Raw genomic sequence first — 26,836 nt, forward strand, 5'->3', positions numbered from 1 at the left:
TCCGGAAGGTTTTCGTGGGTTTCGTCAATTGGTCTCGGGTTTTCCGATCCAGGGGCTTCTTATAGGCGAAGAGGCGGCGCCGGGGGTCGAAGGGCTGGCCAAACCCTAGGGGGCGCGGGCCCCCCTAGGCCGCGCCGTGGGCATGGTGTGGTGGGCCCGTGCCCCCCTCCGGTCCCTATCGTGTGTTCTGGATGCTTCCGGGGATTCTAAGATCTTTGGCGTTGATTTCGTCCGATTCCGAGAATATTTCGTTACTAGGATTTCGAAACCAAAAACAGCAGAAAACGAGAAGCGGCACTTCGGCATCTTGTTAATAGGTTAGTTCCAGAAAATGCACGAATATGACATAAAGTGTGCATAAAACATGTAGATAACATCAATAATGTGGCATGGAACACAAGAAATTATCGATACGTTGGAGACGTATCAGCTGTCCACACACGGTGAGCCGGATTCACCACCGGACCGTGCACGCTATCAATGAGCGCGGGAGGATAGGGTAGAGTACCATCGACGTAGCCCATCAAGTAGTGGCTCCGGAGTAGCGGAAGAACCTGCGCACGCTAAAAAAATATAATTGTCGGGCGTGAGCTTGATGGTGATATGATTGCCGAAGTGGTAGGGCGGCGGCAGCGTGGCAAGCACATCCATGGCAGAGGGCGCCGTGGGCTGCGGCATGGAGGCAGGCACCGGCGGCGCGACTGCCGTGGTCACAGTGGCGGCACCGGTCGTGACAGCCGGGGTCACAGCGGCGGCACCGGTCGAGACGGTGTGCTGCACGAGTTGCTGCGAGGTGGAGAGGGGCGCCATGTGGAAGGAGCCGACGCTGACCGTCCCGATCGGAGACGTAGGTGGAGCGACGGCGTTGTCGAGCGGCCTGTTGAGGAGGGCCGCGAGAGTGGCCGGGAGATACCCAGCGGAGGAGGAGGAGAGGCCGGAGGAGGCACTCGTGTCCATGGCGCCGGCGTGTGAAGGGGCGGAAGCGGTAGAGCGGCGGTCGACGGCGGCTGCGTGGAGGCAGACGACGGCGGCGGCTAGGGTTAGGGTTAGGATCGACTCGGTCTTGATACCATGTAAGACAAAGTATGTTTGGGGAACCGGCACAACCCTCTAGGGGTGGACTATCTCATATATATATATATATGGGGTGTATACAAGATACAATACAACTCTAATACCAATATGGTATGAACACATATACAGCTACGTTACATGTCTAACAGACAGTGCGCTTTCATGCTCGCTGCGGGCATCATCCAGATCTCCACGTCATCGTTCTCGGCGTCGGTGCTGCTCGTCCGCAAGGCGGATGACACATGGAGTTTCTGCATCGAATACCGTGCCCTAAACGCGCTCTCGCTGAAAGACAAGTTCCCGATTCCGGTGGTCGACGAGCTCTTCAACGAGCTCCATGGGGCGTGCTTCTTCACCAAGCTCGACTTACGGTCGGGCTACCACCAGGTGCGCATGCACCCGGACGACATCGCCAAGACGGCGTTCCGGACCCATCATGGTGTAAGGGTATATTGCCCCTATGTGTGGTTTTGGTAATTAATGACAACCCCTATGGACTAATGTTTTCATTGAGTTTATATGAAGGAATATTCCATAGGTACTACTTGTAGTCCATGTGTTGGATTCAAGTATGGATGCCATGAAGATAAATATATACCTTGAGTATTGGCATCAAGATCATCGATTTGAAGACATATATGTGATATGATCAAGAAGAAGAAACGAAGATGGAGTTCTTATGTGGAACTCACTATTAGCCATGCTCTATCTTATATGATAAGCAATGAATGATCAAGATCTTGAGTGCTTGATTCCAAGTGAAGAATTATTTATACACCTCAAGATATTATGATAGAGTATGAGAAGCTACAAGGTTGAGTTGGGAAAGTTCAAGTTGAGCATCTCAAGATGATCATATGCTTGAAGCTTGCCGTCCATTTGGTGATAATGGACATGTGAAGATGTGCATCAGCGGAGCTTTCCCATCATGGTGTATGGGGGAGCATTTGTGAGTCTTCATGAAGCAACGATGATCAAGTGAGGCATTCCGGCTTGAGTGGAGCTTGAAGAACTATCATCAAGATCAAGCGGGATGCGCAAGGCAAAGGTATGGCCTTGCTAGGTTTTCCTTTTACCGGTCTCAAGGTGGTTGTTGGGAGACCGGATTATAGGATAGATAGCCGCACTATCAAGAGGGGCTTTCGGTTGGGTAACTTGATCGCATCGTCTTGGGGAGCTCAATCCTTTGCATACTTTGGATATCCCTATTTCTTCTTGGTGTTTCTCTGTGAGAGGTTCTTGAGCTTGTTGCTAGCTTTACAACAAGCCCAAGTTCATCGAAAACGGAATCCGCATGCATCTTCTATTGCGTTTTCGAGTTTGGACGTCTTAACCGTTTCTTGACGGTAGGAGACTCCCTCTCTAAAAACATCTAAAAATATCCTGTGAGGAGTCTCCATATTTCCAACAAAATTGGTTTCATGTCAATCGGGGTCCGGACACAAAAGTTATCATAGTTTTTGTATAACATGTTTTTCCTGCTGGCCCGGTTTCTCGCCCGGTTTGATCGGCCGTCCCACAGGATGGCGCGGTTCAAACCGGCCACTGGACCGGTGCCAACCGGGCACTATCCAGGGGACTTTTCCCTTTGCCCGGTGTTGGCCTAGCGCGGGGTCCGGTTTGGACCGGCCGGGTCCGGCCCCTCGTCCGGTCTTGCCGGGCGGTGGACCGGCCGCCCCAGCGCTGACCGGCTCCTGCTCCGGTGCACGTTCCGGCTCCAACCGGCTGGTCCGGTCTGTGGCCCGGTCTGGCCGGGTCCTGCACCGGATGGCCCGGCCCAAGGCCCAGTTGACCGGCCTCCTCGACGGTTGACTCAGCCCAACTTTTCCCCAACGGTTATATTTGCTCTTGGGCTATAAATAGCCCTTCTTCCACCTTGGGTTGTACCAGTTCCCGCTCCTTGAGCGGTACCAAATAAATGATTACTCGAATCAGGGTTCTCTTCCATTCTCTCTGCTCCATTGTTGCCTTTGAAGAACTTGCCCTCTCTCTTGATTCCCCCATGATTCTTGTCCATTCTTGAGGGATCTAAGAGAGGAGATCTAGATCTACAACCTCCACCAATCCATTTCTCCTCTAAGTGAGTGGAACTCTTGGGATCAAGATCTTGGAGTCTTTTGTTGACTTTCCCCATTGTTCTTCCTCTCCAATCTCATCCTAGCATTTGTTGCTTGGGTGGGATTTGAGTGTGAAGGACTTGAACACCTCTAGTGTTCTTGCTTTGCATCATTGCATAGTGTTGAGCTCTCCACCACGATTAGTTCTAGTGAGAGACCGTGAGCTTGTTACTCTTGGAGGGAGACCTCCTAGTTGGCTTGGCGGTTGGTGCTTCGGTGATCTCTTCAAGGAAGATTGTGAAGAGGCTCGGGCTTCTCCTTCGTGGAGCTTGTGAAGTGGTTGTGGAGCTTGCCATCTCCGGAGTGAAGGAAAAGCTAACCATAAGGAAAGGGCCATTATCCTTCGTGGGTGTGGCTCGGAGAATAGGGTGAGCCTTTGTGGCGCGGGGAATCCTTCGTGGACCTCCACTCCTCCAAACGTGAGGTACCTTCTTGCAAAGGAAGGGAACACGGGAATACATCCTCGTCTCCGCGTGCCTCGGTTATTTCTATAGCCGAGCTCTCTTTCCTTGTGATAGCCATCGTGCTTGAAGTACATATATCTTGCTATCACTTGTGCTACATATATCTTGTGCATATCTTGCTTAGCTCTAGTTGTTATTGTTACACTTAGTTGAGCCTAGCATATTTAGGGTTTGTGCTTGTAAACTAAACGTTAGTTTAATTCCGCATTCTTACAAGAAAAATCCGCAAGAGTTTTTAAACGCCTATTCCCCCCCCCCCCCCCCCTCTAGGCGAAATCTCGTCCTTTCACATGGCCACTTCGAGTTCGTGGTGATGCCCTTCGGCCTCACCAACGCGCCAGCGACATTCGAGGCCCTAATGAACGATGTACTCCGCCCCTATTTATGTCGGTTTGTGCTCGTTTTCTTTGATGATATTTTGATCTATAGCACCTCGTGGGCGGAGCACTTACATCACGTCGCCATCGTCTTCAACGAGCTTCAAGCGCATCATCTTCACCTTAAGCGCTCGAAGTTCTCGTTCGGGACGACATCGGTCGCCTACCTCGGCCACGTCATCTCCGCCGAGGGGGTGGCCATGGCCGCCGACAAGGTGGCGGCCGTCGCAGCGTGGCCGCCTCCTCGTTCGCCGCGCGCTCTCCGCGGCTTCCTGGGTCTCGCCGGGTACTACCGGAAATTCATCCGGGACTTCGGCACGCGACACCTCTCACGCGGCTTCTGTGCCGCAACACCTTCGCCTGGGATGACGAGGCCACCACCGCGTTCGAGGCCCTGAAGGGGGCCCTTACGACGGGCCCCGTTCTCCAAATGCCGGACTTCGCGCGGCCGTTCATCATCGACTGCCACGCCTCCGGAGTGGGGTTCGGTGCCGTGCTTCACCAGGGTGATGGGTCGCTTGCCTACTTCAGCAGGCCCTTCGCCGTGCGCCATCTCAAGCTTGCGGCGTACGAGCATGATCTCATTGGCTTGGTGCAGGCCGTGCGCCATTGGCATCCCTACCTTTGGGGGCGCTCATTCCAGATTCGCACGGACCACAACAACCTCAAGTACTTGTTGGATCAGAGGCTCGCGACCGTGCCGCAACATGGATCAGCAAGTTGTTCGGCTTTGATTTCACCGTGGAAGTTCCGACCGGGGCGCCTCAACACCGTCGCCTAGGCTCTCTCTCTCGCTGCGACGCTGCCGACGAGGACGACGCACCCGAGGGGATGGCGTTGTGCATCCGTTCGGGCCCCTCCTTCGCCCTCTTCGACACCATCCGCCAGGCTACTGCGGCGGCGCCTGACGCCCAGCTCCTACGGCAGCAGCTGGAGGCGGGCAAGTTAGAGGCGCCATGACGCCTGGCCGAGGGGCTCCTCTTGCATGGGCGTCGTATCTTCGTGCCTGACCACGACGATCTTCGGCACCAGGTGCTCCTGCTGGCTCATTCGTCTAGCCATGAGGGTGTCCAGAAGACCCTCCACCGTCTCCGCGCCGACTTCTACATCCCCGGTGATCGGGCCTTGGTCCGGGACTGGGTGCGCTCTTACGAGATATGCCAGTGCAACAAGACGGAGACGCTGCGACCGACGGGGATGTTGCAGCCGCTGGAGGTGCCCTCCCAGGTCTGGGACGGCATCTCCATGGACTTCATCGAGGGCCTTCCCAAGGTGGGCGGCAAGTCCGTCATCCTCAAGGTGGTCGACCGCTTCTCCAAGTACGCACACTTCATCGCGCTCGGCCACCCGTACACCGCCGCGTCCGTTGCTCGTGCCTTCTTCGACGGCATTGTCCGCCTCCACGGATTTCCCGCGTCGATCGTCAGTGATCGGGATCCGGTGTTCACGGGGCACGTCTGGCGTGACCTTTTCAAGATGGCGGGCATCAAGCTCCGGTTCAGCACGACGTTCCATCCTCAGCCGGTCGGCCAGTCAGAGGTGGTTAACAAAGTGATCGCCATGTACTCACGCTGTGTTACAGGTGATCGTCCTCGCGCATGGGTGGATACGCTGTGTTACAAGCGATTGGCTCGCTTGGGCAGAATATTGCTACAACACCTCCTACCATTCCGCTCCGCCATGCGTGCCACGCCATTTGAGGTGGTCTACGGTCGACCGCCACCGCCCATCTTGCCGGTCGATCCGGCGACCGCTCGGACGGAGGCAACGGGGGAGCTTCTCCGCAATCGCGACGAGATGCTTGCTGAGGTGCGGCAACGTCTCGTTCAGGCCCAACAGCTATCCAAGCACCACTACGACGGCCATCATCGCAAGGTGGACTATCCGGTGGGAGACTGGGTGTGGCCGCGCCTTCTTCATCGATCCACCCAGTCCCTCGACCCGCGTGCGAGGCGCAAGCTTGGTCCTCGCTACGCCGGCCCCTTCGTCATGTTGGAGCGCGTGGGTACACTTGCATATCGCCTTCAGCTGCCAGCGGGCTCTCGCATACATGATGTCTTTCATGTGGGACTACTGAAGCCATACCGTGGGGAGCCGCCTGCAGCACCGCCGGCGTTACCACTGATCGCCGATGGCCGTCTCCTACCGAGCCCGGCGAAAGTGTTACATGCCCAGCTCCGTCGCGACATTTGGTACTTGCTGGTGCAGTGGGAAGGCCTTCCGGAGGAGGAGGCCACTTGTGAGAAGCACGATGAGTTCAGCCAGCACTACCCCGACTACCAGCTCGAGGACGAGCTGTTTGCACAGGCGGGGAGATATGTTATGACCGGTATAGGTTCCGTGAGGAGGGGGGCCAACCGTGGGCCCAACTAGGGGATTAGCCCATTAATCTTTCTCGGTTTAGCTCTTTATATACAAGTTGTAAACGAGGCAAACGGCAAGCAATAATAATAATCATTATTGCCGACTCCCAGAGGAGTCGGTTTCCCTAACCTAGCCGCCGCCTCTCCTCTTCGCCCGCGCACGGCGGCGCCTTGTCGCCGGCGTCCGCCGCCTCGCTCGCACGCCGCCCCCTCCTTCCCCTACAAGCTACGCCCTAGGGCCGGTAGAGCAGTTGGTTCTACCACTCCAATTTGCAGTGATACCTGCCAGAAATTCAGGCACTACAACACCCCATCCAGGAACCCTCCAAGGTGCAACCTAGGAACAGTATTCAGCTATCATGGGAAGCTCATATGTCCACATACATGCACTCCAAGTCTCCAAATAGTGTTATTATTATTATTACTATTACATGTGAACCTTGTAGTATTATACAATGATGGGGCACCAAACGATGCCAGATCACAGCTCAATTGTGTACTAGTTTACTCCTCCAGTCTTCATCAGCGCCACCAAATGGCAGCATCCCCAGAAGGCACCAAACCGGCTCTCGTGCTTCTTGTCCAGAGCTTTCTTTGATTGGTACAGCAAAACAAACATACAGAAACAATGGGCCAATGGCTGATTTGGGCAGCGGAGATTAGGCAATTAAAAGAACGTTTTGTCAGCTTGATTCCTGTCTTTGACTTTAGCTAGTAGAAACCTGTCCTGGTAAACCTAGGATAGTGGTACTAGAATAATACAGATCTGGAAACACTGGAGGGGGTCCTTTCAACCAACTTAAGCACATAAATAAAGTAGGAACAGTAAGCCACTGGAATTATGAGGAAAAGAAGCCCAGGTTTTATCTAGTGTCCTTGTGTATGTGTTAGGTTAATTAAGCCAGTAACCAAAGCCACCCTGAAAGTTCAGTACTAAAAGAGGAGAAGAAAACAATGGTTACGGGAGTGTTCTGGAGGAAAGCTTGTTATGAGAGTGATCTGGATGTGGATCCAGTTGCTTTAGCGTTGATTTTTCTCTAAGAAATTGGCTGATTTGATAGGAGAATGGTATTTTCCCAAAAGCAACTACGAGTTACATCTAAAGATGCTAGGCATAAGGTTGTCATCATGCAAATATAAAGTAAAAGAAAGCAGGCGGCATAGATTGTCCGGATGTAAATTTTTCCATGAAAAGTCAAATATTCCTTCAGGACCACTTACTCTCCATAAACTATTAGTTTGCCTAGATTGGTGATCAGCTAAATAAAGCATTGCATTTTTCTGTTCTTCAGATCTACAGTAAAATTAGACAAAAAAACCAGAAAAGGAAAGTCAAGTATGCATTTTCCATTTCAACAGTGAACTGTTGTATCTACAAAAGAATCATTTCTCTCTAGATATGATATGTTAAAAAAAAAAGATGATTCTGAACTAAGGAAAGCAATCTAACAACAAAGCCTAACCATATACCAAAGAGCAAAAATCACTGTACTACCTATCCCAGTTCGTGTTTCTTCTTTTCGCTGTCTGTTTCTCCATGCCATATATCCTGTGCTCGTGCGGGTTAAATACAGTGCCTCGCCATCTACCATGGAAGATTTCCAGTCTGTTGAACCGTGAACTCTTTATGCACAAAATCTTTCAAACCGGTGTCATATACTTCACAGAACCGACTCGGCCAATCCTCCGGTTCCACCGGTTTGGTCCCTAGACCTGGCGCCCTGTCCCTGGATCCAACATTCTCCTCGTCCTGCCAATCAGCAACATAGGTCGCGACACGCCCAGAGAACTTATCCTTGAACACCTCCCAGACTTGGTATTTGTAGTGGTTGATCAGCATCACTCCCTGACCAACATTTGCATACTTCATCCCTTCCTTGAGATGGAAGTGGTGCACCACATTGATCAGCGATGGGTTTAATGCATCTGGCCTGACGATTGACTTGTGGCGCTCCGGGGCAGCCAACCGACAGGTGTAGCCCGTTGTGACTCCTTTCTTGGGTATCTTAGTCCGACCTGATGGACCAAAGCTGTGACATGCAGTCCTGAGCTCACCAATCCGTGGCTTGCTTGAGTAATTCTGGAGGACATCCTGTAGAGTTTGGTTGCCAGGAAAGTGCAAGAACTCGTCGATATCGATAAACCCCACCCACTCGCAGCTCTCACGGGCCCTGAGCGCACAATGCGCAAACCCAGCCTCCTGAGATTTCATCCAAGGCCACAAGTGGCGTGTCACATTGTAGGCAGATGGATCCATGGTACTGAGGACTTGCTCAATGTCATCATCGCTGTTGTTGTCATAGATGAACCACCGTTGCACGCCGATATGGGAGTGGTAGACGATCCATTCCCGGAGGAACCGTGCCTGGTTGCGCAGCATGGTGCATACACACATTGAGTGCGCCTTCTGCTGCCGATGCCTGGTACGCCGATGCCTGCTGGGCCTAGGAAGCGGCTCCGGTTCTGCGACCGAGGGGAGTGTAGAGCTCCCCCGGCCCTTAGTCCTGATGGAGACCAGCATAGGCTTTCCATCACTGTTTCTGTTGCTGCTCCCATCAGCTGTCATCCTGAGGTACCGGCGAACGCGGGCCGGTGTCACACACCGGAATGTCTCCTGCGCAGCAGAAACCACAGGGGAGGTGACAACGAACTTGGGCTTCGACAAGTCCCGGCCGAAGACACACTCATACCGTGATGGCACACCGAGACGGCCTGGCCGGAGGTTCATCCCTTTGGCAAACAGAACGGTGGAGTTATCCCGGCTGTCGAGTAGGGCCGTGTACACGAGCTGGTCCCATGGGAGCGGTGTCACCGGAGGCGACTGGGTCAGCGACAGGGACACGGCCACCCCAGACGGTCCGGCAGGGCAGTGCACGAGGCTGGGTCCATCCGGCATGGCGGCGACCAAGAGAGGAGGGTGGCGCAGCTGCGTCGAGTTGGCAACAGAGTACATGCACTCGAACTGCCCGGAAGCTGGCAGCAGAGACCCATCTCTGAGGATTAGGAGAACATGGTCCGGCAGCGCGACGGCGTGCCGGATTTGGACCGAACGCAGAACGGAGCCGGCGCCATCGCCACCCGCCTGCTGCACCCGGCGCTCCGAGGACAGGGCGTTCAAGGTCGCCGACGGCCACGCCGTCATGAGCACCGGCCGGAACGACGCTGCATCATCACAACAAGAACACGAGATCAGTCAGAAGAAATAACCAATTTGGGTTTGTTAAAAGCGTGCCTAAATTCAGACGCACGGCAAAAACATTCTTCATGTGGAGACGTGAGCCTTTTGATATTCTATTTTGGGATCAATTCAGTCCAAAGGCAGCAGCATGTGACTCGGCGGCCAACGTTACAATCCGGAAACGGCAAGCTGATGCTCAAATCGAGCGGTTGAACCCATGCAGGAATCGAGTGGTGATTAAGACTCCATCAGATCTACAGCGGCCCCAGGAGAAAGAGTCCACCTTTAATTTCTCACCTCCCCCAACGACGATGAACACAAAAGCAACGGAAATTCGCATGTAAAAATTGGATTTTTTTGAGCCGTTTGAATTGATCCCACCACATTCTAGCAGCCTAGCCATGAGATTTCTGTGTGAGAGAATAATTAATTCCACTGAGCTGCCCACCTAAACCCAACCAAGACACAAATTGCCCCACGCGCGCGGGCTCCAGATTCCAGGGGCGGGGGAGGGAAGGGGCTCACCTCCAATGGCGTGCACGCCGCCGAAGACGACGGCGCCGGCGCACAGGAACGCGAAGAACGCCGCGAACAGCCGCCGCCGCGCCCCCGCCGGCGGCGGAGGCCGGTGGCCACCCCTCGCGCCGAAGCTCCCGCCTCCGTTGGCCCCCTTGCCACTCCCGAGCCTGCTCAGCTTCCGCTCCTTGGCCGACATCGCCATGTCGGGAACCGCCCGCCACCGCCCCCGCAGCAGAGCAGCTCAGATCCACGGGAACGCCGGAGGCCGCACCATTCACGCGCCGGCGGCGCGGAGCACGTACTGTAGCCGGAATGACGGTGCGCTAGCGCTGAATCTTCCCTCGTCTGCCGCCGCGGTTGTCGCAGGCGGTGAGGTGGTGGCCGTAGAAACCGAAGCGGTGGTTGCTCGGGGTGGGAAGCCGTCGCCGCAGCGGCGGTGGCGTTTATACCCGCGCGCACGCGGCCGACGGGTGGGCCATGCGTCCCCACACGTCGGTGGCACAGGCCAGGTGCGCGACGCGGTCGGGCGGCGCGTTCTAGGGAATGACGGGTGGGTCCAGGTAGACACACGGTCACTGGCTAGTGGGGTCGGGTGTAACGGCACGGGCACGCCTGGCCAATCAGGAGGCGGGGTTAGCGCCACAGGCGGAGAGGGAGAATGACGTGTGGGACCAAGAAATTGTGGATCCGAGAAGTCAGCCGGTATGGGTAGCATCAATAGTGTTTGTCGGCGAGTTCGTGGCAGCAATTATTGGTGTGCACATGGAGGAAGGTATCCAGTTCTGTATGTTCAGTGTTCACCATGGAATTTCTTGGAGTGGAATAAAATATTTGTCAAGGTGTTCACACCAAAGGAAGGCATACATTCTATTTTATTTTCGTAGTACTACTATACTTTGCTGCTTTCGTTTCACTTTCAGGCAGTTAATTAGGGAGACAAGGAAATAATGGATGTTTTTGACTTTGAAAGAATGGTTATATTTGGAGGCATCAAGCTTATCCGAAGTGCTCCTCCAAAAAAGTTTATTGGAAGTGCTATTAATTGGAGAAAGAAATGTGTGTATTCCTTCTTTTGCCCAAATTGATCGTTGTGTACCGTTATAATGCTGTAATTTTATATAAAAAAATTAGGCAAACAAAATGGTCGATACGAATTTCTAGTCTAACCAAATGCAGTCTCAAGCCACAATTTTTTACTAGTTGATGAAACATATTTGTTAGATGGTGTTGGTTCCTTTTCAAATGATCCGGAATTGGTGGACCGTTTGCGCGAGCTGCATTGTTCGCTTCCCACGTGCCCCTGATTCACACATTTTTTCTTAGATTTCTATGGATTCCCATGCATGTCATCTCTCCATGATGCGAACTTAAAAAAACAACACATCAGGCGGCAGCCCATCAGCGATCAATAACGGTGTGCGGCACCAACATCGATGTCGAGTCCTAAACCAACACATGTAGCCCTGCCACTACTTACCACTACGTCTACTCCACTCCGCATGCAGTTGAAGTTCCTCCATAGTGGTGGCTGGTGGGCAAGCTTGGAAAGATGGTGTTTTCATGCATTGATGGAACAAGCCTAAGGTCATCGGATCTAACTTTGGTAAGGCTACAAAAAATTCACATTCATAGCCACCGAGCTCGAGATTTTAAGGTTAGCTACTTTGATATTTTTAGTTTTGCACTTTTTATGACAAGCTACAAGCCCGTTTATACTTAATTGCACACACACAAGAACATGTTGTAATGCTTCTAGGCGTTTGTTGCAACCACTGTTTTACATGTTGCAAATGCCTTTTTCCAATTGTTGCAAAAAAAGTGGCAATTCATTGTGTTAATGTTGCGATGATTTCCATTAGGCTTATAGTGTGAACAATGGAAACGTGTTCGGGTAGACTTTTTTCTCGTTATCTGATTACACCACAATCTGATTCCGTTAAACATGTTTGGTTTGCTCGACCCGTAATCGGATGCCATGTAAGCACAATTAACGTAAATGGTGAAAACATTTTGGCTCGACTTTTTTCCCCATTATCTGATTACATCGTAATCTGATTCCGTTAAACATATTTGGTTTGCTCGACCCATGATCGGATACCATTTAAATGAATTACGACCAAGCTTGAGTTTGATTTCCCCGACCCCCTTTGGTAAATTAGTTAACAGTAAAACTGCTCTAGCTAGGAGCCACCAGAGCGTTTTCGCGCCCTGAACCGTCAGATGATGCTGCTCTACGTTCCGGACCGCTCGCTCGTCCACGGTGCATCCCTTGCACTCTTTTACTGCGCCAGCCCAGGTGTTCCCGAAGGGCCAATGTTTCTGGGCCGCTACTCCGGAGATCGATCTGGGCACCCTGTTGTTGACTGGGCCGAGATAACGCAGTACTCGTGGGCGGATCCACTAAACAAATCTCTACTGCGTTGTGCCGAAGGCGAGGGGACATGGCTTCTTCCTTGCGCGTTGTGCCTCATCTCCTTGCAGAATCAAGCTCGGCTGCTCGGGACAACTCCTCTCTTCTCCCCCCTCGTCGCCGTTGTCCCCATTGCAAATCCTAGACCACCGCATGCTTAAGCCTATTTCTGGATTCAAAAGGAAGGATTGGAACTCTAGGTTCTCTGTTGCCAGCTTCATCTTCGGCAGAGAATCTCTCATAACCGTATAGAGCACTGCCTGTTCGGATCCCCGGAGGCCCGGACATGTAGGTTCCGAGGGGGATAGGCAGGGGGAGGAAGATAAGGCTGCAGTGTCATGGCCAATCACTTCTGCTCGAATAATGTGCCTCCTAATCATTCAGAGGTGTGGTATATATCTTGCCTTTTCTGATCCTTCATATGTAACATGTCGGTGTTAAAGCATGCGCTTTGTATTGTAATTGAGTTTGACACATCATTGCTCAAGAGCATGGTTCAGAGCAAAATACCAGTAATAATCTGCCTATCTAACTGTCTTGGTTCGTAAAAATGGTGACCGTACTTCATTATTAACCGTGCTATATTGTGAACTGTCTTCCTAATTTTCAGCAGTGCACCAAAGCTGATGCAAGAGCCTTTTGAGGTAAAGAAGAGGCCATGTAATGTACTAAAGTAGCGATCAGGTGATTGTTTACTTATTTATTCAGTGTTCAGTCACACATCCAAATCACTGCTACTTGTTTGGCATTCTATAATACTAATTGCATGAATCTTCAAATGCCTGCTATTTATCCTTTGTTTTAGCTTTACTATTTCTTGTAGAGAGATCTTCCTAATTAAAATCTTCTTTCAGAGATCTCCACCGAGAAGACTTGAAGGTCAAGGAAACCTTAGAAGCAAGCAAGCTTGTTGCCTTGTTCCCTGCTTGGCTGGTAATACTTTTGTGTGTTTCTACACAACTGGATAGACTTACATCTGAATTCATTGCAGGCAAGATGGAATCGGCAATGGTTTAGTCTAGGCTATAAATACCAGTGATAGTGATAGTTCTCCTGTAAGATCATCCGAATATTTTCTATGTTTTGGTGGCCATACACTAGCCTTCCAATAAAAAATTCAAATTCCAGTAGACATGCTTATGCATATATCCCAATAACAATTGATATTTTCTAACAGATCACTAAACAATACTAATAATCTATGTTTATTTCATATTTCTACATTTGATAGACATGTCATTAGCATTGTACAATTGATGAGCATGTTAGAATACATATAAGCAGATAGATAGACTAGGACTCTAGATATTCTTGTACTCCAATTCGCTCTGCTCCATGTACCTCTATATATGCCCCATGAGGGTCACCACAATGAACACGAAACAAAGAGGAGTAATACATTCTCAAACTGACAATCAGATGTTGATTCATCCTTTCATATTTAATTGATTATTTACACCAGCATTTATTTCGGGCTGTGACATGCCATCAGCATTGTTATGGATCAGCAAAAGGGGAATAATAGGTTCGCAAACTGAGAATCTAATGTTGATTCTGTTTAATTGTTGCCTCCTTTTGATAATGTTAGGTCTTTTAGTTTTGTCCTACCAGCCATTGTTTTTCTCAATGGAAGAGCATGTATGTGTTGCTTTTCGTTTTTGTCCATTATCTGAATCTCAAAGTTTCATATATAGAATCAAGAATGCTTTTAGTTTGTTGTTCCGTGTGCTGATTGCTCATTTTGTTTATGTCCATAATTTTAACTACTCCTTTTTCTTGAGTTACCGAAAGCTTGCATTGGTTCCTTTTTTATGGAAAATGAGTGTGCTCTTACCTCTTGCAGAAAGGAAATTCCATTCCTTTCCTTTCACATGGCTTGTTGACTGATGATGGATTTGTCTGCACTCCTAATCTTTTTTTGTTTACTTGTATGGTCCCATTACCTTTTTTTTAATACAACTTTATTTTTTATGGTGCAATTTTTTTAACATTTGTATAATTCTTTCTTTAAGATGGATGGGCGCGGCAACGCGCGCCTTTATGGTCTAGTATATCCTTACAGGCCAACCTATCGATGGCCCGAACGCAGCCTCTGCCTCTGATTCCATCTTGATATGTCCATAGTCTTCTACGTACCGCTGGCGTTGGTCACCTCAAAGGCGAATCACTCCCGCAACTTCCTCTGTGTAACTTGCAGTGGGAGGAGTAGGCACCGGAAGAGCGGCATCGACCGCCGATTGTCTGGTGTTGGTGGCCCCCGATCTCCTCATCTACTTCCTCTATGTGTCATGCCACTGCGGGAAGGAGCAGGAGCCGCGTGGTCCCGAGAGCAGTTGCGGCGTGAAAGGAATAACAGTTCTGGTGTTGCGCGAAGCACAGTCGACCGACCATGTTCCATATCGTAAGGTAGTAAATACCATTGCCCAGGTCAAACCAAACAAAATAAGGAAATTCCCATTACACTGCAATGCCACCGTAACTTGATTCCCTTGTCGTTTACGTTAACGTTGATGGAAATAAACACGACCCCGGATAGGCTCGAATACAATTTAAAATTCTTATCCGTGCATGTTTAAGATGATACAACATTTTCCGTGTTTTTGACATACCAGGAAGGAAGATGCTATGGCGAGATGTTGATGTTGCATATGTTGAACAAGATGTCAAATGTGGCAGTTTTTTTTTTTGCTGCGATGGTCAGCCACACCAAAAGAAAATCGTAGATTAGATCGACGGCAGGGGTGGCAACCAACTGGCCACGCCCTCTACGTGGCTGATGCATCGTGCCCCCCCTTTTTTCTAGGACCCTCCATAAGAAGATCTCATTTGTGTTACTTGCATATTTAAAAACAAAAAATAAATATTCTTGATTGGGTAAACAAAGGGAATGTTTGGACAAAGAAGCTTCTATGTATTTGGGTTTGCCGGTCTTGAAAATTCTTCATAGGACCAAATTATTCTTCTTCAAAGGGGATTACTAACATGTCTCTCTCTCCCCCCCCCCCTCTCTCCCCCTCTCTGCAATGATCAACTAATGCCTTGCCTTCTTTCTTTTGTGGTAATGCTTAGGGTCTTGTTTGTTTGATCTATTTTGACACTTCCATACTGCACACATGGGGTACCACTTGTTACATTTTTACATATTGTTATCACCAGAATTTGACCGGATCAGAGGTGGGCCGCGATTGAAGATGGGCTTGAAGAATATACATAGAAGAAATACATGAATCGGCCTTGCATACAAAGTTTGGGCTAGTTTGCCCGTGTATCTGTAACATAGTAGGATACGTGTCGTTTAGATAGAGTTTGGCTCGTGCCCGGTTGGGATTATTCCCACGTTAGAAAGTCTACGGACTATAAATATGTATCTAGGGTTTATGAAATAAACAACAATCACGTTCACCACAAACCAATCTAGGCGCATCGCCAACTCCCTCGTCTCGAGGGTTTCTTCCGGGTAAGCATCATGCTGCCTAGATCGCATCTTGCGATCTAGGCGATACACGTTATTCGTCGTTCATGCGTTGCTCGTGCTGAAGCCTTTTTGATGGCGAGCAACGTAGTTATCATAGATGTGTTAGGGTTAGCATTGTTTATCGTATCATATGCTGTCGTCGTGCAACCCTTAGACATCTAGCCGTCCTTACACCTATCTTAGGTGTAAGGGCGGCACCCCGCTTGATCATTATTCAGTAGATCCGATCCGTTATGATTGCTCCTTGTTCTTCAAGGATTAGTTTAATATCTTCATAGTTAGGCCTTACAAACGGGTTGAAGGATCCAGTGGCGCGTAGGGTGTAGTTTGCTAGCCCTAGACAGGGATGTTCGGGGATCAACTTCGTGTTGGTTTTTAGGCCTTGTCTAGGGTCGGTTTACGATCACCGTGCGTGGCCGCCGAGCTCAATCACGAGTAGGATGTTCCGATTATGTGGTGAAAACCCTAAATCGTAGTAGGTCGCTTTAGCTTTATTTTGATCAAGCAGGACCACCATCCGATCGTACACCTCGTACGGATCATGGGTGGATCGGCTCCTTGAGCCGATTCACGGGACAACCCGAGAGCCGGTCGAGGCTCGTATTTAATGTTTACGTGTATGCCATGCGGGAAACTAAGCGAGGCACATCCAACACCTTCCCGACCGGTATAGGTCAGGTGGCACGCCCTTGCATCAGCATCGGACGTGCGTGCCGAGTCTTTGCGGGCCGTCGCTCGGAGGGACCGGGGCCGGCCGCGGTCTCGGGAGCCTCCCGGCTCTACCGTGTTGCCCGTCGCTGCTCGCCGGTGGGTTTCTGACCGCAACACATTCTGGCACGCCCGGTGGGACCATCTTCGACATCCACCACATCGCCATCTACATCTGAGATGGCGGAAGGCACTCCAGTCACGTACGAGGATCTGACCGAGGAACTCAAGAAGAAGCATGACGAGGTCAAAGCGATCCTCGAAGCCGATCTCATTGGCTCTTTTCACAGAACCCACTCACACGGCATCAGGTGGAAAGGGTTCTCACCTGAAGGCGCGCTCGATGGAGTGGACCTGTCTGCCCCGTCAGAAGAACGCACCGGGTCTCGCGTCGAGAGATTAACTTCATGGTAGCTCATTCGCTGCACCGCCATTCTGAGAGCCTGGTGAACACTTTGGAGCATGTCGCTCTTCGCGTGATCCAGGAAATCATGAGGCATCAGTACTCTCTGTCAGGACCAGCTCTAGGGACTCACCAAGGAGAGATGCCACTCCAGTCCCGTCCACCGCTGCCATTCGCGTTGGCAGCACCAGAAGTGCCGAATTCACCGGCATACGTCGTCTACAAGATCGGTGGTGACCCTAGTGACTACCAGTTCTTGCATGAGGCGCCTAAGGAGATCCCTCACGGATACACGTGCACATACGTGCCAGACTGCAGTAACTGGGTGTAATATCCCAGGTTTAGAGGCAATAAAATGAGAGAACACCAAAGTGTGCATTGCATTCATGCATAGAAAATCCGGGGAATTTTCGCGCTTTCAAATAAAACTTACCACGATGAATCGAAGTTTCACTTGACTTGCTGGAATTGAAGTAGATCATCAAGTCAAGCGTTATAAACTTCACTGTGATCTTTGCTAAAACCTTGTTTTGGGTAGAGATGATTTGATCTATGGATTAGATCAAATGGAATTAGATTTACAACAACACATTCTTTAAGAATCAAACCCTAACTTATTAACACTTAAAAGTTAGCAACTACTTTTGTGTGTAATTTAATTCACCTATAAATAAGGTAAACCACAGGGTCTAAAGTGCATAAAAGCCACACATTCTTATTTAAATCATAATTTATTAAGTATATGGGATATCATAAAACTAAATCCATTTACATTACGAATTATAGTTCAAACTATTTGAATAAAACTAACTATGAGTATTTTGAAACTCATATGATCATGCCTTGGTGAATTCAAACCCAACTATCCAAACTTGAGAAATAACCCTCAACATTACCCTTTTGACCAATATTATAATGTAAATCCAATCAAAGATGGTATGATGACTCATCCACAATAATAAAACCATCCACAAGATATTTAGTAGCAAATGCCACTTGGCTATCCAAAAATAAATCATATGAGAGGATAATCTCTATGCCATGTGGGATGAAAATATCTACATGACTTGCTTTCCAAGCTTTGCCACCTCATGCTCAAAGGATTGCTATGGATGAGGGCATGACAACCAAGCACCTTACTCATCAAACCAACACAAGAGTCACCACTTAGGTGTCATGATACTAGAGCTTGCCCAAGCCTATAAATAGAGCCACACCCTTCATCCATTTGATCCTCAAGTACCATCCTACATGGTAACAAGCACATAGAGCCACTCCATGTGAATTAGATAGGATCAAGATGAAGAAGCTAGGAGGTGGAGGCATACCACAAGATGCAGGTTTATTCAGATTTCCTGAAGAACAAGCTACAGAAGATACCAAGGTAGAATTCCTAGGCAAACCATATATTTAGAGGATCATATCATCATATCTTGAGTAGGACCTTAGGATATTCCAAGACATTGATAAGTGAGAGAAGTTATAATACTAACCATAGCCATGTTCACACAAGCATATTAGAGAAGTACTAATCCTAGTTGTTCAAGTCAATATTTAATCTTGGAGGTGAGAACTCTATTCCAAAAACAATACCTTAGAAAACCAATTCCATAATCATCACAACTTAGTATTAATTATAAACCCTAAGAATCTAGGATGAGTGTGATGAGCAGAATATTAAAGAGGGATTAGTGAGGAATGAGTAGATCTTGTCTAATGCATGATCATACCTTGTAGATATAGATGATAAGTTAAACACATATGATTAATAGATCTCATCTATCACATAAAATAATAAGTATATCACTAGTAATTAAACCCTGCCATGCCTCATGCCTATTTTATACTTCAAGTAATGAAGCATCATCAAATTCTTAAACCCTAAGAACCATTATTCACATAAAATCATGAACCAATTCCATTTCCTTTACCATTTGTTAAACCCTAGCCATAATTAAAATATATGTGAATGATCACTATGGTTAAGCACTAGAAAAATAGAATGTGTTCACCATGCACATGTTCTAAATTTCAAATCAATTAAAACAGGTTTAACTCCTCAATTAAAAAGCAATTGAGATAAACCCTAAAATCATATCTATTTTAATCTTAACTTGTACCTCATAAGAACCAAAATTAATCAATTATAAATGGTTGTTTGAAAACAAAACAAGACAGTGAGTATCATTGTCAAATTGTTTTGATATTCAAATAATTTAGTACCTGCAACACATAACAGGATTCAAATCTGAATTCAAACCACAAAATAGAAAACATAAAATATAAAATTGAAAAGAGAAAAGAGAGGGAACTTACCTGTCCAGGCCGTTGACAGTCCAGCAGCAGCCCAAGACCCACGCCAACTCCACGGCCCAGTCCAGCCCACGGCCTCGTACCGCTTCGTCGCTGGCGTGAAACAAAACGAGGGCGTCGTCTTCCTCCACGGCGTCGACGGCACACCGAGACGCCCTGGCCACCTCACCGTTGGAGATAGGGACAACCCTGGACGTCGCAGACCATCTGAGAACCGCGCCTAATCTCTCTCGCGTCCGTCCTATCCTTTAGCGCCAAGATACGTGCCCTAGCACACCTCACCGTCGTCGACGCATCTAAGCCACTGCCGCCGGTGAAATTACGGTAGAAGCCTCGCCGAGCTCTATAAAACTACCAGTAGCTTCACCGTAGAACCCTAGTTCTTCGCTGCCCTTCCATTTCCCCTCAATCCATCGCTATCTTCCACAATCATCCACTTTCTGTCGCCGGCGTCGATCAAGAACACGGCGGAGGAGGTCACTTCAGCCTCCGGCGCGTGGTCGAGGAGGAGCGCCTCGTCAAGAGGAGCATCTGGGCACAAGCAATCGTCCAGGGGAGCTACGAATCGATGCAATTTTATCGATCCCTTCCGCAGCAGTTCGCCGGGGAATCTCCAATCGTGATCATCTCCGTCCACCATCGCCAGAGCCGAGCACACCATCGTATTCAGGGTGAGCATACGCGTCTATAGCACCTACTCTCGCTTCCTAGATCTGTCTATAGCTTGCAATCGCTAGTTGGCCGGAGCCCGCCGCCGCAGACATGTTCACCGGCGATGCTCCGGTGACCATTGGGTGGTGGCGTTCATGCTCGTTTGCTCAGCATCGTGTACTGGTTCGAACACACTTAGTTAGAATGTCTCTGGGGGTCCCTAGCGGCCATTACGTCGCTCGCCGGAGCATCACCGGTGTTCTCTCCGGCGAGAACAACGTGGCATCGCCACCTCAGCTCTGTTGACTGGTCGTTGCCAGCGTGGCAATTGACTCAGTCAACAGGCCCACCTGTCTGTCTCTGCGGCTAGATCTGAATCGGTATGTTTAGCATTTTTGTTTAATTTAAAAACCAGTAAATTGCTGAAACTTTGCAAAATCATATAAAATTCATTTCAACTCAGAAAAATATGAATAATATATCAAAATGCTCACAAAAATAAACTCTATTCAAATAAAATATAAAATAAAAATGTGTGTCAAAATGAAAATTCAATTATTTTAAACCTAATTAATTATGCCTTTCCATTTACTCAAAACACAATATTAATCCAATAATTGGTTAAGTTTAAAAATTAACTTTGCTATACAGTAACTAAGTAAAATGTTAAGATTAATATTCTTTATCATATTTTCATTAACTTAAAATATTAGTGATAATTCATAAACCCTAATTTGCAAATCACTATTTCTTATTTTCTTAAATAATAATCAAACAAGAAAATGCTATGAACTAATATCATTTTGGTAATTCAAAACTTGTTTACTTGAACATCTTTAGTTAACAAGTTACATATTTCAAAACCTAATAACAATTGTTAAACCCTAGTTTTGAATTAAACCTAAATAGGAGTTACCCTAATTATTAATTCTTGTGAAAATTAATAAAATGCTAAAACCATTATTAATTTATTTCAAAATAATTAGTGACCACATATCTATTGTCAATTATCATTTTAAGAATTGTACCATAATTTAGAAACCCTAGTTTCAAATTGAGTAAGACCTGGATCCCATTATTTCATGTGATCATTCCACCTTAGAACCAACTCTAAAACCCTAGATATGTGTCACATATGATCACGGGAGATTTACTTGACATATATAACCCTAATTAGCAACAATTGAATACACGCTTAGGATCCACAAGCATAAAACCAAGTCACATGAGATTATCATTTCATGTTCCTATTCTTAATTAAAACCTATATGATCCACTAATGTCACCTAGATATAAACCCTATCTTGTTAATTGAATTAGTACCATTGATCACCACTCCTATATACCATACCATTAGGATCAACCTCAACCATCATAATTTAGTAGAACTATAATAATGAACCCTAGTACCAACCTTGTGTAACAATTCACAACACATGCTCCTATGCCACTAAACCCTACTTAGGAAATGATAAGTCACTTAGCTTAGAAACCATTAGAGATTATTTGGTAAAGCAAATATGAAGTCATAGTAAACCCTAACTCATAGCAACACCTTGATAACCATCCTTTGATATGATGCTTAGGAGAAACCATAGTAATAAACCTACTAATACTTGCTACATGTAGATCACTTCTACTTAAACACCAACCAGTCCTATTAGTAAACCCTAATAGCACTTAGCTCCTATTTAAAGTAGTTCATGTTCTTATTTTAACCTGTTCTTCAAAAGTTATTCTTTTGAAGTACAAATGTCAACCAAACCTTAGAAGCCCTATCCTTCTTTGAAATGCTCATTATTTCTTAATTAACATGTTCTTCAAAAGTTATTCTTTTGAAGTATAATATAAGTAATCATCAACCATGTCCTGTAGAACTTAAAATTGACAACTGTTCTTCACATATTATTCCACTACTATTCTTTATGTATGATTGTTATAATGTCTTATATCACTTGGTTGTGATGCTAATATAACCAAACCCTAATAAGAACCTTGTTTGAGAATCATTCTAAAAGTGCAACCAACCCTAAAGAAATCTTTACAACTCATACATCCTAAATCATCGAGGTTAGGTTACGCTCGGGACGATTGCATCTCATACTATGCATTATAGCATCTTTGCCAGTTCTTTAAACATTGTCCTTACCGGACGATGATGGTATTTCAGCATTTGGAGATCTCACGTATCGAAGCTTTTGCCCGCATAATCTTGCAGATCAAGAAAGGCAAGTTCATCGCTTGCTCATGTCATTTGATTATTTTTACCAAACTATATGCAAAGTACTATACTTATCACTCATGCATTGAAAAGCAAATATTATTTTACAATTATGAATATGACTATGTGGTGGGCAATGGAACCATGGTATGTGTTGATATGGTGGAGGTTCCATTGCAATGGGTTATATCACCCTAGGATTAATTACCAATGCCGTCCGGTGATTCTAGCGCCGTACATATCGCGTTGACCATAAGATCTATAATGGCTCTGGGAAGTCAGCTGTATCTTTTCCCTTCGCACGCCAACGGATCGGAGAGACGGTGGGGTGCCTGGAGGCACTGCCGCAATAGGTTGGGAAATCCTTTTAAATCCCCATCCAAGTAGTGATGTTAATCTCTTCGATCTATGAGGGATTGTACGGAGTACACCATGAGTAAAGCCGTATTATCGGGGGAAGTCTACTGGAGGTGTACGGTCGGACAAAAGGGTGGATTTGCAGGGTCGCGGAGAAGGCAGTGATTGGCTTGGATCTTACACCTGGCCCCACACCAAGGAAGTGTGGACGGGAAAGTACACCCGGTTGGTATCAAGGATAAGTTCTCTTATGGGAAAAGTAACGCACCTCTGCAGAGGATACTGAATTGTGACTGTCACTCCCTGTTCGGGAAGGAAGCTGCGAACGCGGCAGGAAAGGAACTCCACGAAGTTCTGGTCAACTCCGTGAAGACCGACGGGCATAGTTTTCGGAATAAAATAAACCTTTTGAAGAAATGTTTACAAAAACTTGCATTGGCCTATGACTTTCTGGTCTATGGCTGTAGCTAGTGCATGATACACATATTTCCTAATATGAACTTGCTGAGTACGCTTGTACTCATTCTATCTCGTTTGAACCCCCTTCTTAGAGCAATGCACCGAAGGAGAAACTACCGTGGAACTCGAAGACAAAGGAGTCAACTGCAACAAGAAGAAGAATCCAGTCAAAGAAGCCAATGGAGTCAACTTCTGCATCAGCTAGAGTGGAAAAGCTTAGACTAGTGATAGAAGGGAACCTTTCCCTAATCCTAGCACCTAAGTAGCTAGAAATCTATAGCAAGCCAAGTAGCTATTAAACTTGAGTTAGCAATAAGATAGACTACGAGTCGTTCTTCTGGAGCTTTATTTGAAGTTTTTACCTCACTGTAAAGTAGGAGGCTATGTTGATCTTATGTAAACAGTTCGTGTGTACTTCTATAGACATACCTTGGACTCGCATATGTTTCTGTTGTACCACTCTGAGGGATGTAATATGAGTGGAACGGTGTTTCACTTGTGTTATGTCAACGACTTGTGTACTACACCATGCGGTGGTACGCTGGGTCATCACACTCGGGCACTCACAAACCGGACCGCAACGGCAGGGATTTCCGGAACAGCGAGGAGGAACTTCGGGAACGGATCTTGAGAAGCAGACGTGGCTAGCTAAGTATGCCACTCCGACAAACCTCCAGAGCTCAGCTCTTGCAGTTGGCTCAGAGCTGAAAAAGCAAGCATGGCTGGCTAAGTATGCCACTCCGGCGAATCTTCAGAGTTCGATTCCTACAGCCAGCACCGCAGATCAGATTAGTACCATTTTAAAAGACCAGTTCGGCATGGTGCCGAAAAGGAGGACAATCGGCTATTCCAAGCCGTACCCCAACGAGTACGAATTGATCCCGCTACCACCCAAGTATCGGCTCCCCGATTTCTCCAAGTTTAATGGATCAGATGGTTCCAGCTCCATCGAGCATGTGAGCCGATATTTGGCACAGCTGGGCACGATCTCAGCATCAGATGAGCTGCGTGTGAGGTTCTTTGCGCAGTCCCTCACAGGATCGGCTTTCGGGTGGTATACATCGCTGCCACCAGACTCAATCCGGACTTGGAAGCAGTTGGAAGAGCAGTTCCACATGCAGTATCACTCAGAGGCTTCCGAGGCTGGCATTGCCGATCTAGCACAAGTACGTCGAAGCGCGGAGAAACGGTGTCGGAATACGTCCGGCGCTTCGGGACCGTTAGGAACCGATGCTATTCGGCTCGTGTGACCGAAAAGAAGCAGTCGAGTTGGCGGTGGTGGGTCTCGCATCACCGATCAAGGACGTGGCCTCCCAAGCAGACTACCCTTCACTGGCGCACATGGTGCAGAAGCTGTCAGTATATGAACAGCTCCACCCAGATGTATACCAGGATAAATTCAAACGTGCGGTGGTCCTGGTTGACGCAGATGAAGAGGAAGGTTCTGCGGGAGATCAAGAGGTAGCAGTGGCTGAATGGACTCGGGGGGCAAGCCCCGTATCCTGTAAGTGGGTTAAGCCACAAGGGCCTCCAAGAGGGTTTGACTTCGATGTCACCAAAGCTGAGCAAATTTTCGATCTCTTACTTAAGGAGAAGCAGCTAAAGGTACCCGAAGGCCACAAGATCCCCACGGCTCAGGAGCTGAACGGAAAGCCATACTGCAAGTGGCATAACACGTTCACCCATGCCACCAACGACTGCGAGGGTGTGGCGTCGGCAGGTCCAAATGGCGATAGAACAAGGGCGTCTAATTTTCAGCCGATACGCCATGAAGGTCGACACACACCCCTTCCCCGCCGTTAACATGGTGGAGTGCACTTACCCCGGAGGATGCCGGCCGGGATTCTCGTTCAGCATCAACATGGTAGGACCCGGGCATCACTGCGGTAAGGACGGAGACGAGGGCAGCTGCTCTCATAGCAAGGACACAGAGGAAGCCGTTCCATGCGATCGGCTCCGTCACGATGGCAAGCGCTATATCACAGAGGGAGAAGTGAGGAACGTGAGATATCAGCGTCCTCTTTCTGATCACCTCATCAACAAATATGTGAGTCAATACGACCAACGGCGACGATACAACGACGATGATGAAAGAGATCGTCTGGCTAGAGACGCCAGGAGACACCGTCGGCATGATCGCGACGAGGAGAGATATGAGCGCCACGCCAAGGAAAAGTCGAGAGAGCAAGATGACATGGATAGGCACTGGGACTGCCCCTTCTTCAGACACTGCTGGGATTCAGGAATGAGACGATTGCCTACAATCGGCAACTGCCCAGAATGTAGACAGAAGAAGAAGGATGCAGCTAACATGTCCGTGTTCAAACGTCTAGGGCCTCTCCCGCCTCGGAACAAGCATGCTGAGTCCTCTCGGGTAGAAGATCTCGAGGAACTAGAGGACGATGATGAAGAAGAAGATAAGTACCATCAGCCAAGGTGGTGCCCTGATGGGCTCAGCCGTTCCCAAAAGCGTAGGGTTCAGCGACTACGTGGTTTGGAGGAAGCCGAAAGGTTATACCTGCACACGTTGAGGAAGGCGCGGCCTGATCTGGCCGCTAAAATTCAGCGAACCCTGGACGAAGAAGGTCAGCCACAAAGGAAAGAGTGGCGCCCCAGACAAAAGAAAGCCGATGATGAAACATCGGCTGGCACAAACATGGTGTTCATCATGCCGACGGAGTTTAGTGCTCCAAGATTAGACGAAGCACCTGTGGCACAACTTGACTGTGGCCCACGGCCGGTTATCTTTGAGAAGCCACGAGAAAGAAGCTACAGACATCTGAAGGCCCTGTACTTGCGAGGCTATATCAATGGGCAGCCTGTCAACAAGATGCTGGTGGACATCGGAGTGGCGAGTCAACATTATGCCATACTCCATGCTACGTCGGTTGGGACGCTCTAGCTCGGATCCGATCAAGACCAACGTGACACCGAGCGATTTCAACGGCCAAGCATCCGACGCACAAGGTGTTCGAACGTGGATCCGACCGTAGGGAGGAAAACCATCCCTACGACGTTCTTTATTGTCGACAAGCAAGAGCACCTATGCTGTCCTGCTAGGGAGAGATTGGATCCACGCCAATCGTTGCATTCCATCCACGATGCACCAATGCCTAATACGATGGGATGGAGATGAAGTAGAGGTCGTCCACGCAGATGATTCAGCCGAGATTTCAACGGCTGGCATGAACGTTTGGGAGACGACAGGCCAAGAGCCACTCCCAGGCATCAATTTGGACGACTGCGAGCGCATCGACGTGACGAAGGACGGGGTGAGGCTGGTCTTATCCACCGGCCTGACCGTGTAACAAGAGCAACGTCTATGGACAAACGTGGAGATGCCGATCCGTGTGATCGGCCCCAAAGATCTATGGAGGAACATTGCAAAACCTTCATTGAGCGATTCAAATCAACATGGAGGCCGATTCCAGCAATCGGCCAAAATTATCCTCACCATGCATTCTGCCTGGGTTCAACGTCGATCTAATGGGCAATGGGTTTACGTCGGTCGATGAGCTGGAAGAAGTCAACACCGGTCCTAACAGAGCCGACGTTCACATATAGTGCCTTGGCTAACCACAGAGCCGATATCCGCAGTTACCTGGCAGAATCGGCTCGGGGGGCACCTAATCAGATGAACATGTGTGATACATGTGCAGTGAAATATTGGGGGCCGATAGAAAAATCGGCCAGTAAAAAAAAATTCTCATGATGTACAGCCGATGCACGGACATCGACTTTAGAGCT

The 26,836-nt window shown here is 48.2% G+C and overlaps 1 protein-coding gene across 1 annotated transcript; it reads right to left on the minus strand.

Annotated features, from left to right (window-relative positions):
- Positions 1 to 7,721: 7,721 nt before the first annotated feature.
- Positions 7,722 to 10,294, minus strand: LOC124654848 (glycosyltransferase family 92 protein Os08g0121900-like). The gene is made up of 2 exons (XM_047193835.1): positions 10,099 to 10,294; positions 7,722 to 9,557 (listed from the first exon to the last, which is right to left on the minus strand). Exons 1-2 carry the CDS (start codon positions 10,292 to 10,294, stop codon positions 7,981 to 7,983), a joined length of 1,773 nt encoding a protein of 590 aa, XP_047049791.1. The 3' UTR covers positions 7,722 to 7,980.
- Between the last annotated feature and the right edge of the window lie 16,542 nt (positions 10,295 to 26,836).

This window comes from Lolium rigidum, chromosome 1 (genome assembly GCF_022539505.1).
Source record: "Lolium rigidum isolate FL_2022 chromosome 1, APGP_CSIRO_Lrig_0.1, whole genome shotgun sequence".
Classification (NCBI taxonomy): Eukaryota; Viridiplantae; Streptophyta; class Magnoliopsida; order Poales; family Poaceae; genus Lolium; species Lolium rigidum.